Source organism: Scyliorhinus canicula, chromosome 24 (assembly GCF_902713615.1).
Source record: "Scyliorhinus canicula chromosome 24, sScyCan1.1, whole genome shotgun sequence".
Taxonomy (NCBI): domain Eukaryota; kingdom Metazoa; phylum Chordata; class Chondrichthyes; order Carcharhiniformes; family Scyliorhinidae; genus Scyliorhinus; species Scyliorhinus canicula.
In genome coordinates, this window is record NC_052169.1 from 6,254,304 (window position 1) to 6,269,978 (window position 15,675).

The following is a 15,675-nucleotide window of genomic DNA, read 5'->3' on the forward strand; positions in this document are numbered from 1 at the left end:
TTGGTAAAAATGGGTCCCCGGAAAAAAAGTTTGAAAAACACTGGTCTATTCCTTAGTGATGTGGGTTGAGTCATAAATTTCGGACAGTGACCACTTTTCTGCCCTTCTTCAAATAATGCTGCCCTCTAAAAGTCTCGTGTGAAAGACAGTACCTCTGACAATGTAACACTTCCTCAGTATTGCAGTGAGGTGTCATCCTAGATTCTGTGCTGAAGGCTCTGATAGGAGTAGAAACCATGACCGAGATTCTCTGACCTCCCCGCAGGTTTCGCGTGGTTCCTGGTCCCACCGGCGTCAATGGGAATTCCCGTTGAAACCACCCCACGTCGCCGGGAAACCTGCGGCGCGGTTGATCCATTGGAGGGAACGGAAGATCGCGCCAGCGTGAACGACTGGAAGATCTCGCCCCGTGTCAACATCTAAGAACAGGTTGGATGATGTGTTGATGGAAAGAGGAATAAAGGGATCTGCTGAAGCTGATAGTACAGAGGAATCTGGGTGTCCGGGTACAGGAATCACCCGAGGTCAATATATAGATCAGCGAGTGATAAGGAAGGAAAATGGAATGTTGGCATTTATTGCAAGGGGAATGGAATATAAAAGTAGGAGAGTTGTAAAGAGGATTGGTGAGGCCACAACTGGAGTACTGTGTATAGTTCAGATCTCCTGGCTCACAGAGTTGGTTTAGCTCAGTGGGCTAAACAGCTGGTTTGTGATGCGGAACAAGGCCAGCAGTGCGGGTTCAATTCCCGTACCGGCTGAGAATTCTGAATTCTCTCTCTGTGTAGCTGAACAGGAGCCGGAACGTGGTGACTAGGAGCTTTTCACAGTAACTTCATTGCAGTGTTACTGTAAGCCTACTTGTGACAATAAATAATTATTATTATTTGAAGAATATATCATGGCCCTACAAGCTGTCCAACAAAGGCTCACCAAACTCATTCATGGGATGAGTGACTTCTCCTGTGAAGAAAGGTTGATCAGGTTGGACCTATGTCTTTTAGAAGAATGAGAGGTGATCTTCTTGAAATATATAACTTCCTGAGGGGGTTTGGTAGGGTGGATGCCAGGAATATACCAGTAAGAGAGCCTGAAGCCCTGGGGGAGGGGGGGGGGGTGTGTGTCTTCCGTACCTTCGTATGGCCTGTCTGGCCCTACTGGGTATGTAATGCAGAAATCCTACTCAAGCTGCAAGGATCCCACGTTTACGGGTTCACATTGTTGTGCGTCCGGAGTACTATTGGTTCCAAAAAGGATGTCTCTTTAACCTTTTGGGTTCTGCTGGAAAAGTTAAAAATGGATTCTCATTGTGCCTTCAATGCCATATCCCCCTCACCCCCCACCCCCCTCCATTCCTCACTGAATAAACAACCAAAATCTGTATTTACTTGGCTGAAATTTGACGATTTCAACTTTCTTGACCACAAAAGGAAGTAAAAGGGCTTTTCTTGGAAGCAGTCATGGGGAGGGAGCCTCACTGTGACAGGCGGCCAGTGATCAAAGCCTTGGCCCCTCTTCCTGGTGCATTTCTCTTTCCTGTATCAGTGGTAGCTGATTCACAAGAGAATCCATAGAACCCCAACAGTGCTGAGGGAGGCCATTTGGCCCATCGAGTCTGCACTGACCCTCTGAAAGGATAACCAACGTCCCCCCCCCCCCCCACCCTTTCCCATGAACCCCATAACCTAACCTGCACATCTTTTGGACACTAAGGGGAAATTTACCATGACCAATCCGCCTAACCTTCACATCTTTGGACCTGGGGAGGAAACTGGAGCACCCGGAGGAAACCCACGCAGACACGGGAAGAAACTCGACACAGACAGTCACCCAAGGTCAGAATCAAACCCGGGTCCCTGGCGCTGTGAGGCGGCAGTGCTAACCACTGTGCCAACGCGCTGCTTTCTTGAAGGTTTTTTTTTCTTAAACTCATGCATTTTGCCTTTTTGTTATTTGGAGACTTTTCTTTTTGTGGTTTGAAGCAGCTGTAATTCTTTCCCCGCTAGAATGACGGAGGTGAACAATGGAGAGGTTTGAAGTGCGCAGAAAGAAATAAAGAATGTTAAATTACACCACAACAAAACTGAAGAAAACGTGGTTTAATTTGTGGAAGCACATAGTCTACCATATTTAAATGGATTAATAGCCGCACAAAAAACATTGCATGAAGTAACTTCACACTTCTGGGGTAATCTTTCAAGGCTTTTCATTCCCATTAACGAAGTGCAGTTCACAAACATGGCCAGCAGAGTGCACTGACAATGAAGCAATGCAAAAAGTACAAATCTAGCAGGTGCCCTTTGAGATTGCTCACAGTAAATCAGATAGCATGCTACTATCTAATGACAGAGGCATCAGATCGTGCAACGTATAATGCCTTAGTCTTCCAGTAAACTGGAACTTAGTTGGTCTGTCCCTATAAAGGGTCAAAGTTCAATTAATGTAAAGAAATACAACTTTGAGGACAGTTAAGGGAATTTTTCAGATTGAAATGCACTTGTAGGACGACACGGTAGCACAGTGGTTAGCATTGTTGCTTCACAGCGCTAGGATCCCGGGTTCGATTCCCGGCTTGGTTCACTGCGCAGAGTCAGCACGTTCTCCCCGTGTCTCCCTGTGTTTCCTCCGGGCGCTCCGGTTTCCTCCCACAAGTCCCTAAAGACGTGCTTGTTAGGTGAATAGGACATTCTGAATTCTCCCTCTGTGTACCTGATCACGCGCCGGAGTGTGGCGACTGGGGGATTTTCACAGTAACTTCATTGCAGTGTTAATGTCAGCCTACTTGTGACAAAAACAAGTATTATTATTAAATATCAGGCTCCAAATCTGATCATTTTTAGTTCTTGTTCTGTAAGGCTGTTCTGCATCACAGTCCAATTGGTGAAGGATGATACAGGAACCAATGTTTACTCTTATATTTATTTACGGAGTGGAACATTACAAGTGTATATCTCTTAACCCAACCACGCAGTTTCAGTAAGTGTCTCTTTTTAGACCTTGGCTATAATATATTTGCTCAAGTGATAGCCAAGAGATGACATCCACCCAAATGAAACTGAACAGGGTTGATATAGGATCATTAAGAAACCGGTACTATTGGGTGTAGTATCTAGAGTGTAACACAACAAAGATTTGGGGAAAGTTGAAGGATATGTCACAGAATCATACAGCACAAGAGTCTATTTGACCAAATATGCCTAGACCAGTTGAAAAAGCTATGCAATTTGTTCCACTATATAGCATGGTTTGGATACTGGAACACAGAGTAAAATTTCAAAAATGGCGATCATAGGGGGCCTCACGGTAGCATGGTGGTTAGCATCAATGCTTCACAGCTCCAGGGTCCCAGGTTCGATTCCCGGCTAGGTCACTGTCTGTGTGGAGTCTGCACGTCCTCCCCGTGTGTGCGTGGGTTTCCTCCGGGTGCTCCGGTTTCCTCCCACAGTCCAAAGATGTGCGGGGTTAGGTGGATTGGCCATGCTAAATTGCCCGTAGTGTAAGGTTAATGGGGGGATTGTTGGGTTTTGGGTATACGGGTTACGTGGGTTTAAGTAGGGTGATCATTGCTCGGCACAACATCGAGGGCCGAAGGGCCTGTTCTGTGCTGTACTGTTCTATGTTCTATACCAAACTTTGGAGGCGTGAGAAACAGTGAGGGTGAAGCCCATCAACAGCAACAGGACAGAGATAGACGAACAGAATAAGCATCCGAATGGTAGCTGGAATTTAGTACAGCGAAGTGTGAGGTGATTGATGCATTTTGGCAGAAATGATTGGGAGAGGCAATAAATACTTAATGGCAGGGTTGTAAACAGTGTGTAGGAACAGAGGGATCTGTGGGGTTCCCATGCATAGGCCATTGAAGGCGGCAGAGTAGTTAGCAAGGCACATCGGATCTTGGGATTCATAAATAGAGGTACTGTATACACACGCTGAATCTTTATAACATTATAATTAGGCAGGAAGTGGAGCGTTGAGTCCAGTGTTGCTCCCACACTTTGGGAGAGATGTGAGGGTCTCTGAGGGCATGCAAATTTACCAGAAGGAAACTTTGATAGGGTGTACAAAATCTTGACAGGTTTTGAGAGGCTAGATAGAGAAAATCTAATCCCATTAGCTGTTCTACAGGGACCAAGGATTGAAGGTTTTGGGCAACGTATATAGGGGGATATGAGGAAGGATTTTGTTCACTGAGTGGTAATGATCTGGAACCTATGAAGGTGCTGGAAATGGATATGATCAGGGATTTCAAAAGAACTAGAGGGAAATAAGCTTTCTGGACTACAGGGATCATGCAGGGGAGTGCGATTGCCCTACAGACAGTTGGATGAGACTTGATGGGCTGAATGGCCTCCTTTTGTGGTGTAATGATTCATTCACCCGAGGAAGGAGCAGTGCTCCGAAAGTTTGTGTTTGAAACAAACCTGTTGGACTTTAACCTGGTGTTGGAAGACTTCTTAATGTGCTCACCCCAGTCCAACGCCGGCATCTCCACATCATGATTCTGTGACATGGCTCCTTCAAATATTTATCCAATTTTCCTTAAAGTTACAATGGAATCTGCTTCGAACACCCTTTCACGAAGTGCCTTCAGATCAAAACTCGCTGCAAAAAACAAAATCTTCTCTTTCTGGCTCTTTTGCCAATTATCTTGAATCCGCAGAATGTAGTGCCATTAGCAGCAGTTTCCCCTTTATTTACTCTATCAAAAACATCTCCTAATTTTGATCGTCTTTGCTAACTTTCTCTGCTGGAGTGGTAACAATCCCAACCTTTCTGGTATCTCCATGTACTTGAAGACCATGGACCTTGGTTTCACTCCAGTACATCTGCTTTAACCCTCTCCGAGGCCTTAACACCTTCCCTTCGAGAGCGGTGGCGCAGAATTGGACACCATCGTTGGAATTCTCCAGCCGTCGGGATTCTCTTTTCCCGCCGGCAGCGCACCCCCGCCCACGGGTTTCCCGGCAGTGTGGAGTGGCTTCAATTGGAGTTTCGATTGACGGGAAGAGAGAACCCCGCCTCCAGGGAACAGCGCGCCTCCAAGAAACACGCAGCTGGTGGACTGGAGAATCGAGCCCACAATAGGCATAATCAGAGATTTATAAAGGTTTGCCATAATGTCCTTACCTTTTAAACTCTATGCCGCTAATTATAAAGAGAAGGATCAGATGTACTTATTCAACAACTTGTTCAGTGATTTATGTGCATGAATCCCCATGTGACTTTGTTCCTGTAGCTCTTTAGAAACCCTGGGCAGGAATCTCCGTTGCCTGACGCCGATATCGTAATCGGCGATCAGGTGGAGAATCCCTTCCGGCGCCCAAATCGAGAACGGCAGCGGTTTGACCCCAGTTTTCGAGTCTCCACCCCCTCTGAAATGACAGCATTGCGTTGCGCACTATACGCCATTGGAACGTCGTTGGCATGTCATTGGAAAGCTCTCCCCCGATGCTCCGCCCCCCAATGGGCCGAATTCCCGACCGTGCGGTTGACGACGTGTGGTCTGAGCTGTCGGGAAGCCGGCGTGGCGGCCGCGGACTGTGTCCAGTGCTGCCACAGTCGGCCGGGAGCCGGCTGCTGGCAGGGGGGGGGGGGGGGGGGGGGGGGGGGGGGGGGGGGGGGCGCCGGGGGGGCTGGGGGGGGGACTGGTGGGTGGTGACCAGGGGTTGTCCTGTGGGGCCGTATTTGGCATGGGAGCTGGGTGTTTTATCCGGCACCACTGCTAGTCCCTCATAGGTCCCCGAATCGGTGAGGGTTCAGCGCCAATTTTGGCGTCGTAAAACGCCACAATTCCCACGCCGGCTTCGGCACTTAGCTGCAGAAACGGAGAATCCAGCCTCATGCTCTTACAAAATACCATTGCTGGAAATATTTTTGCTCCTCATGATCCAGCACCTCAGCTAAAAAATCTTCGAAAACCCCATATGGGGCCACTATATTTCCTCCAAATGTAGCACTCCTTCAGCCTCGGTTATTTCACAACCTGCTGACTCAGATGTGAGCGTGCCACTACCTAAGCCACAGCTGATGAGCTGTTTACTAACTTCCTTGTAAATTTGCCATTTGTTTAATGTCCTCATTTTATTATTTACCTTGTCAGCCATACGTTTAGTCGGATGACAGCTGGAAGGTTCCTCAAAAAGCACTTGGGGAGGGTAGCACAATGGCCTAGTGGTTAGCACAGCTGCCTCACGGTCCCAGGTTCGATCCCGGCTCTGGGTCACTGTCTGTGTGGAGTTTGCAAGTTCTCCCCGTGTCTGCGTGGGTTTCGCCCCCACAAATGAAATGAAAATGAAAATCGCTTATTGTCACGGGAATTCATTGGCTTCAATGAAGTTACTGTGAAAAGCCCCTAGTCGCCACATTCCGGCGCCTGTCCGGGAAGGCTGGTACGGGAATCGAACCGTGCTGCTGGCCTGCCTTGGTCTGCTTTCAAAGCCAGCGATTTAGCCTAGTGTGCTAAACCAGCCCCTCAACATAAAAATGTGCAGGGTAGGTGGATTCGCCACGCTAAATTGCCCCTTAATTGGAAGAAATAATTGGGTCATCTAAATTTTTTTTTAAAAAGCACTTTGGACAGCACTCTCGTTTGTTTGCTCGGTCTTACACATTCCCAATAGTTCCTCACTCGCAGTTTTTTTACCTGTGTTCTAAATTTTTGATTTTTACTTCCCCATACCTGCCAATTTCCAAACTGTTGCGATCAGGTGATTTGCAAAATATGCCTGTGCTCAAAGTACAACATGGGAAATGTAACCCGACAAACAAGCATTTATAGAGTTACTGACTGTTCCCTGGTGGCACCGCACACGGGATGGGTCAAGAGGATAGGCTGTCTTATAACGACAGGGATATTATCAATAAAGTGCGATGGGTAAAGTTCAACAGTTGGGTTCATGCGACTCCTACAGGAATTGTGTGGATTGGCCATGCTATGAAAGTGTTCAAAAGATTAGGTCGGGTTGCAGGGTTACGGTGGATGAGTGGGCCAAGGTAAGGTGCTCTTTTAGAGGATCGGTGCAGACTTGATGGGCCGAATGCCCTCCTTCTGCATTGTAGGGATTCTATGAACACACTCTTCTATAAGAGGGGGTGGATTAGATGGAGCAAAATAGGTCAGTGATAGGTGCAAGCTATTTATAGACGGTGCAGAAGGAGGCCATTCAGCCCATCGAGTCTGCACCAGCCCTTGCTCCGATAGAGCACGCTAGAGGCCCACTCCCCTGCCCTATTTGTGCAACCCTGTAACCCCACCTAAACTTTGGACACTAAGGTGCAACTTAGGGGCAGCACGGTGGCATAGTGGGCTAGCACTGCGGCCTCACGGCGCTGAGGTCCCAGGTTCAATCCCGGCTCTGGGTCACTGTCTGTGTGGAGTTTGCACATTCTCCCTGTATCTGCGTGGGTCTCACCCCCACAACCCAAAGATGTGTAGGGTTAGGTGGATTGGCCACAGTCAACTGCCCCTTAACTGAAAAAAATAAATAATTGGGTACACTAAATTTAAAACATTTTTTTAAATGGTCAGGCTCTTAAGTGAACATCTCAGGGGAGGAAGAGAGCAAAAAGAAAGCAGCCAGAGAAGTTGCTGGGTAAATGGGTGGAAGTTGAGAACATCTTTTGACACTTGGAGGGGTCACGTGCCGGGCAGCGGGAGGGCGCATGCGTACGGGCGCCGGCCGCTGACGTAATGCCCCGTGACGTCGCCCGGGTCACGTGGGCCGCGCCAGCTGGCTCCCCGGGCTCCGGCTGCCGTCGTCCTGCACTCGTCCGCCGCGCTCGCTCGGCTGAGGGCGTGTTTTAGGCCGCGGGCTGCAGCAGCTGGGGAAGGAAGGGGCGACCTACCGACCGACTCGAGATGGGGCAGTGCGGGATAACGTCGTCCAAGACCGTCCTGGTGTTTTTAAACCTGATATTTTGGGTAAGTAGGTCAGCGGCGGCCGGCTCGCGCCGTCTCCATGGCTGCCCGCTCCCGCAACCCAGCATGATGACCGGAAGCGCCCTTTGATTGACGTGCCGTTGGGCGGCCTGATTGGCTGAGGGCGCCCAACTGGGGGTAGGTTGCACCCAGCTGTTGTCTTGCAGCTGTGGTTGTCAGGGGCTGGGGTAGGCAACCTGCCCACCCCTACAATCCTATCTCTAATGTCTTCCAAATGTTGCAGGGTTTTGTTTGTCTCGGATTTAGATGTCATTTAAATGCTTTTCCCTCCATTGGACTGGAAGTCCAAGTCATTAAAAAAATTAGAGTTTAAATCATTCAATAATATATATAATTTTTATTGTCACAAGTAGGCTTGCATTAACACTGCAATGAAGTTACTGTGCAAATCCCCTAGTCGCCACATTCCGGTGCCTCTTCGGGTAAACAGAGGGAGAATTCAGAATGCCCAATTCACCTAACAGGGTTTCCTCTGGGTGCTTTGGTTTCCTGCAAGTCCCGAAAGACGTGCTATTATCTTAATTCTCCCTCTGTGTACCCGAATGTGGCGACTGGGGGCTTTTCACAGTAGCTTCATTGCAATGTTAATGTAAGCCTACTTGTGACAATAAAGATTATTTTAAAATTAGCACGTCTTCTGAGACTTGTGGGAGGAAACCGGAGCACCTGGAGGAAACCCACGCAGAGATGGGGAGAACGTGCAGACTCTGCACAGACAGTGACCCAAGCCGGGAATTGAACCTGGCACCCTGAAGCTGTGAAGCAACAGCGCGACCGTGCTGCTCAATGTTTTCCACCATCTCTAATTCCACCTGTTGTCATTACCTGATTGTATTTGTCATTGAAAATGTGACCAGAGGGGAGGGGGAAATAGTTTGCATTAAGGGCAGATTCTTGCCATGAGTGGATAATCTCTCCAGAAGCATTGCCGCAGCAGAGCTTTTTTTCTTGTGTTGGGGGGTGGGAGAAGGGGAGGGAGTGTTTGAAAATGGGATGAAAATAATTCTGGCCAGCTCCCATTTATAATTGATTCATGAGCCAAGTTGGATACAGTTACTGGGTGATGTGGCACAGTGTCCTACTGTATTCGGTGCCTCTGAGTGACGCTTCAATAATGCAGAGGCTCCTTTATTCAGGCTTGAGAAAAGGTTGGAAAGTGTAATAAACCCTGAAATGTTACCAAGCTGAACATACAACTCAATGCTGTAACTGCTAACTTTAAATTCATAACTTCTCAGCAAAGTAGCATGCTATGGTATGATTGGGGGAAAATAGGTGAGGTGAGGTAGAAGGAATATATTTCTGTAAATGGCAGTTGTTTCTTGGTCAATTGTTTGGTTTTAAACCTGAGTTTGAATGAATTTGTTAATCAAAGGTATTGAGGGATATGGGGCAAAGGTGGGTATATGGAGTTGAGTCACATATCAACCATAATTTTGGTGCATGGTGTTACAGGCTTGAGGAACTAAATGCCTACTCCTGGTTTTAAAATTCAAGTAACTAATGTTGCTAAAATGTAAAACTCTTTCTCATTTACTTGAATCTCTGCTCTCGTGCACTAATAAAGAGTAAATTGCTGACACTCTTCACTGAGATTGAACAAACTGGTTAAACAAAGACTGACGTGAAACCCTTGAAGCCAGATTTATTTTAATACTCTCATTTGGTTTGCAATAGAAACTAAGTGGGATATTTGTCAGTGTCTGATCTGGGCAGATTCTCCATCAGATTTAGTCTCGTTTGCTGAAGCATGTGGAAACATTAAAGCATAGAATTTAAGGGTCAATGCTTGTTATTTGGAGTTTTCTTTCGTCCTGTGTTCTCCGTAAAGAAGGAAAATTCAAGTTTGTTTGTAGGTTAGACTGAGTTTTTGGTTTGTATAATCACTCTGCTTGCACTCCTGCATGTTCTTAGAATTCCATCATTATACTGCAAAACTAGTAGTAAGCATATAAGCTTACGAAGCAGTTTCCAAATGAGCTGGTGGGGATCAACTAATTTAGCAACTAGAAATTAAACAAACCTTCCTGCCTTAAATGTCCTTGAACATCACCAAACAATGTGTTTGCCAACTGTGTCTTAAGGGGATGATTCTTTTCTCCATGACTGAACTCGTGAGCTTCAAACAGATAAGTTGTCTTCAGGGCTGTTGATTGCTCATGCAATCCCCCCCCCCCCCCCCCAATCCATGCATTGTGCCTATCCCAACTTGTGTTCCCGTAGCATCTTTTAATATAGTCAAATGTTTGACACTTGACAAGGAACATTATCGACAATAAAATAGAAATGAAACCACATGAGATACTAGGATAGATGACAAAAACTTGCCATCTGAAAGGAGTGATGAAGTTTGGTGAGGAAATTCCAAAGCGTCTATGCCCAATAAACCATTTCAGATGCTGTTATGTGCTTGAAATTGTCTCCGCATTGAAGTAATGGTAAGGAATATAGTTTCCTTGTGCCTCTGGAAGCTGCCTTGTTATGTATCTATGGTAAAGATGGAAGCTGTTTTATATTTCATTTAACATCTTTACACTTGTGATTTCTCCTTTCTTGATATGACGAGGTAGCTGTTTTGACTTCTGTGTTGATCGATAGTTATACCATTTTGTGAGTTTTATTACTGAGGATGGGCATGAATTACATTTGGCATAAATACCTAGTGCAAGTGGTCATTATTCACTATGAATCTTGAACATGTTTCCACAGGATATTTGCCTAGGAATTTGTAACCTTGCCTGACAATTGTACCAGCACTTTTAACAGGGATGGTGAATGGTGATCAACATTAAAACTTGCCTAATATTTCCACTCTAACTCAGAGAAAACTAAGTTCCCCACCTTCCCTGCTTCTGCCTCAGCTGAGAAATAACTGAGCACAGACCAGCAGTCACACGAGACATCTCTCCCTCTCTCTCTCTCAGTCTGAATTGCCCCATTATTCACCAGATCAACTGGTTGAGCTATTGAGGAGCTGAATTTAAACTTTCTCAGGGCATTTCCTTTTGTCACCGGCTCCAGCCGCAGATTAACCGTAATGTTTAATTATGCAAAGTGACAGCATGTATGGTCAAAGGTCTTTGTGCATTTGTGTTGCCCTGTTGTAAGTGACAGTGCAATATGAATAGCTTCTGAGAAGAAATTGAATTTTGGTGCCCATTAAGGTTCAAAGTTGGGCTTTCTTTCATGCTATATGTGTCCAGTAGTCAAAGTGTAACATCTGCCTGTTTAGTTCCTGTTGTTTCATTGCCAATGGTTAGTCCTAATTGTTGATCAAACGCAGTTTCACGAAAATACTGATCTGTGCAAAGGCTGCAGTTTCTTGTTACTACATTTATGAATTAACCTACCATTAATAAATACTTTTTTTACAAATAAATTTAGAGTACCCAATTCATTTTTTCCAATTAAATGGCAATTGAGTGTGGCCAATCCACCTATCCTGCACATAGAACAGTGAAACAAACCTGTTGGACTTTAACCTGGTGTTGTAAGACTTCTTACTGTGCTCACCCCAGTCCAACGCCGGCATCTCCACATCATAGAACAGTACAGCACAGAACAGGCCCTTCGGCCCTCGATGTTGTGCCGAGCCATGATCACCCTACTCAAACCCACGTATCCACCCTATACCTGTAACCCAACAACCCCCCCCCCCTTAACCTTACTTTTTTAGGACACTACGGGCAATTTAGCATGGCCAATCCACCTAACTCGCACATCTTTGGACTGTGGGAGGAAACCGGAGCACCCGGAGGAAACCGGAGCACCCGGAGGAAACCCACGCACACACGGGGAGGACGTGCAGACTCCGCACAGACAGTGACCCAGCCGGGAACCGAACCTGAGACCCTGGAGCTGTGAAGCATTTATGCTAACCACCATGCTACCGTGCTGCCCAAACATCTTTGGGTTGTGAGGGCGAAACCCACGCAAACACATGGGGAGAATGTGCAAACTCCACACGGACAGTGACCCAGAGCCGGGATTGAACCTGGGACCTCGGCGCCGTGAGGCAACAGGGCTAACCCACTGCGCCACCATGCTGCCACGTTAATAGACCTATTGGTCTATTCATCAGTGGGCTGCACTGGCTAAAAATGCTGATGTTAGCAATGGCGAACCTGTACCCATAAAACTTCAATCTTATTAAGAATATATGTGAAATTCCTGTGCAAACCTCTTTTTAAACCGCTGCCTGTGGGCCATTTTCGGATCTTGGAGGTCCTCAGAGTCTTTCAAGCCCTGCACTTACTCAATGGATTTCCGATTCTGTGCGACTGAATATTTTAGCCTTGGTTTTGTTCCCTCATTTGTTCACCTCCTTATTCACACCACCTTGGTGTGTTAGGAATGTATGAAAATTAATAGGACATTGTTGTGTCCCACAAAACTTTGTGTACTTGTGTAAATAAAATAAAGACAACAGCTTCCACAGCCCTTCTTTGGCCTTTTTGTTTTGGAATGCAGGTTGCCAGTATAAAATTCACCCTGAATGAAAATCAATGTTTTAATGTGCATCTTCTGCAAATTTTGGAAAATGCCGAAGTGAGGGTGTGTGGAAAGCTCTTGAAAAGCTTGGTTTACTCTTGTGCCAATACCAGCTGTCTTTGGTGTCATAAAACTGTATAATCATTGTGTTGCAGTAAACTGGAAGGTGGGGCTTTTCTGTGTTCAAATGTGGAATTTTTGTCGATTCTATTCCTCAATTAGTTCTGCTGTTTAATTGGAACTGGATTTTGTTAAAATGTGAACGAAATCCGAGGTCGAAGTGTTATATGAACTGTCCACTTGCACTCTGCAGTGTTAATCGTGTAATATCCTCCTCCATGGAATTCCTCTTATGATCAGAGGATTGACGGTGGCATTTTGAGAAGACTTTCAAATTTAGTTGTGGGATCGCAGCATAGTGTGCTGCGCTTGGCAGTGTAAATGCACACTGAAGAATGCATGGTGCAAGCACAAAATTATTATTTCCCCCCTGCCCCTGCTCGAGTCTCGGGCAAAGGCAGAAGTCTGACCTGCTCAGCCATGTGACTGAATAGCTGTAATCCCTCATCCCTGTATCCATCTAATAAATCTTTTCTGTTCTTTCTCCTCACTGGATAGTGAGCAGGAGACTTAATTTCTTTTTCCCCCCCTAATTAACGTGAAGTACTGAGGTTGACTGAAAATCGATTGAGCATCAGGTAATAAAGACTTAGTTGAATGTGGTAAAATGGGATATTTTCTTACTATGTTTAGAAAATAATATATGTGGTAGTGAAGGGAAGCGTGAAGTAAATTTTGCACTGTTCCTTATGCGCTACTAGTTTAGTGAGGAATATACCCATAAGAATCATACAGTCCATTCAGCCCATCGAGTCTGCACCAACCCTCCGAAGAGTACGCTACCTGGGCCCATTCCCCCGCCCTATCCACGTAACCTAACTTGCACGTTTTTAGACTTTGGGAGGAAACCAGAGCACCCGGAAGAAACCCACACAGACACGGGGAGACCCTTCAAACTCCAGTCACCTAAGGCCAGAATTGAACCTGGGTCCCTGGTGCTGTGAGGCAGCAGTGCTAACCCCTGTGCCACCGGACTGCCCTAATTACAGTACACCACACCAATTTTTGAATCCTACAACATGGTACCTGAAGCCTTTGTTCATAAAATGGCAAGCATTAATCCATCCTAATCCAAAGCTCTGTATAGCTCAACGACCCTGATGTTGGTGATGTGGACCTGTGTACATGTTAAATATTTATTCCTGGTTAACAGCACTCCCTTTAAATACATGCAAAGCTTTGACATTTTTTTTTGATACCTAGAATACCTATTATTCTAGGAAAATTGTACGGCAAACCATCTGTTTCTGGGCGAATGGGGAAAAAAAACACCAGTTGAGAATCAATGAGTGAAATTTGGTATATGTATTGAATGTGCGATTTTGGCATGAAGTATGGAAAATCCAATCGAATAGAAACGAAGCATTGAAGTTACTGATTAGACGGACTAGAGGCTCTGGATGGAAAAATATCAAATTAAATTAAGGTTGTATGCTAATTTCCCACAGATTATTTCCTGATCAAAGCTCTGCTTTAGATTAATTTATTTGATGGATTTATCATTTTTTCCTTTCTCACTTCAATGTTGCATTTGAGGGTTGTCACACCTTGACAAAACTCTCACTTTCCTACATTGCAGTCACAGTTCGGGAACTTCAGTTCCTGGTGGGCCTCGGAACATCTGTGCATGTGCATGTTGGTTGACTTTCAGCCTGGGTGTATGCGCAGGAGGGGAAAAAATTAAATGCTGTGAGGTCACCCTTACAGGGGTGCTATTAGGATGATGGGTCCCAAGGAGCTGGACACTGGGAGGGGGAACAGGGAGAAGGCTCCAAACTGAGTGGGACAGAAACAGGCCACAGAAGAAGGTTTCAAACTGGGACAAAGACTGGAATTTGAGATAAATCCCATTGAGTCCAGATAAATGTCAGGGACGGAGAAAAATGCTGAGTTAAAGAGACAGGTGTGAAGAGCCGATTTGAAGCAAATTGTGCTTGAGAGAAGCCCAGGAGATCTGCAAGGGCAGCTGAAGGTTGACAACTGGGCTGTATGGGCAAAGGTACCATTTTGAAGCATTACTATGCTTGTTCGTGGCTGAAAATCTGAAAATGTGCTTGAAAAGTGAAGCTTGGAGATGTAGAGGAAAGGAATCTCAAGTGAGATTGAAGCCCTGGAAGTGGATCCTTGCTGAAGCCGTCCAAGTGGGAGCTACATTTGGAGACAATTCCAAGGCGAGTTCTTCAAGGTGGAGATTGGACACCCTTGTGACAAAGACAGAGTTTCAGTGTGATTAGTTGGTTCACATGGTGACGTGTCAGAGTGGGTTGTTGAGAAATCCATAGAATCTGCTTTCATCACATCTGTTATTTACTTTCAGGTGTTGTGTGTCTGACCACAGTTCACATGCACTGCATACTTCCTTGAATGTTAGAGTTGACGGTAGCCATGGTAAATTGTTTTCTCTTTCCGAATTTATTGCACATTCTCCCCGTGTCTGCGTGGGTCTCATCCCCACAACCCGAAAAGGTGTGAAGGGTAGGTTGATTAGCCATGCTAAATTGCCCCTTAATCGGAAAAAATAAATGGGTACTCTAAATTTTTATTTTTAATCATTCCGAATTTGAATGTGTCTGCAAAGCTATTGCTGTGATGAAGGAATAGTGAATACTTGAATCATTTTCTGTGTTTGTATTGTGATCTTTCTAATATTATTATCTGGTTTAATATAGTTCACTTCAATAAATGTTTTATTCCCTGTGTTAAAAGTTAATCAGAGTCCTGTGAATTTGTTCAGTAGTTTCTAAAAGCAAAACATAACGTCACTCATCTCCGCTCCAGGGCATCACTGCAGGAGCTCCTGAGGGTAGTGTCCTAGGCCTAACCAACTCCAACTGCTTCATCAATGATCTCCCTTCCATCAAAAGGTCTGAAGTGAGGGCAGCACGGTGGCCTAGTGGTTAGCACAGCTGCCTCACGGCGCTGAGGTCCCAGGTTCGAATCCCGGCTCGAAAAAAAAGGTCTGAAGTGGGGATGTTCTCAGGTGACTGTACAATGATCAGCACCATTTGTGACTCCTCAGATAATGAAGCAGTCCATGTCCAAATGCAGCAAGGCCTAGACAATATCCAAGCTTGGGCTGACAAATGGCAAGTTACATTTGTGCCACAGAAATGCCAGGCAAT

At 45.7% G+C, this 15,675-nt stretch overlaps 1 protein-coding gene across 1 annotated transcript in view; it reads left to right on the forward strand.

Annotated features, from left to right (window-relative positions):
• The first annotated feature begins 7,712 nt into the window (after positions 1–7,712).
• LOC119956799 (tetraspanin-3-like) overlaps positions 7,713–15,675 on the forward strand; it is a 58,643-nt gene continuing 50,680 nt past the window's right edge. The window contains exon 1 of the mRNA XM_038784231.1: positions 7,713–7,924. Coding sequence (XP_038640159.1) covers positions 7,862–7,924 — 63 coding nt within the window. The 5' untranslated portion in view covers positions 7,713–7,861. The remainder of the gene's footprint in view (positions 7,925–15,675) is intronic.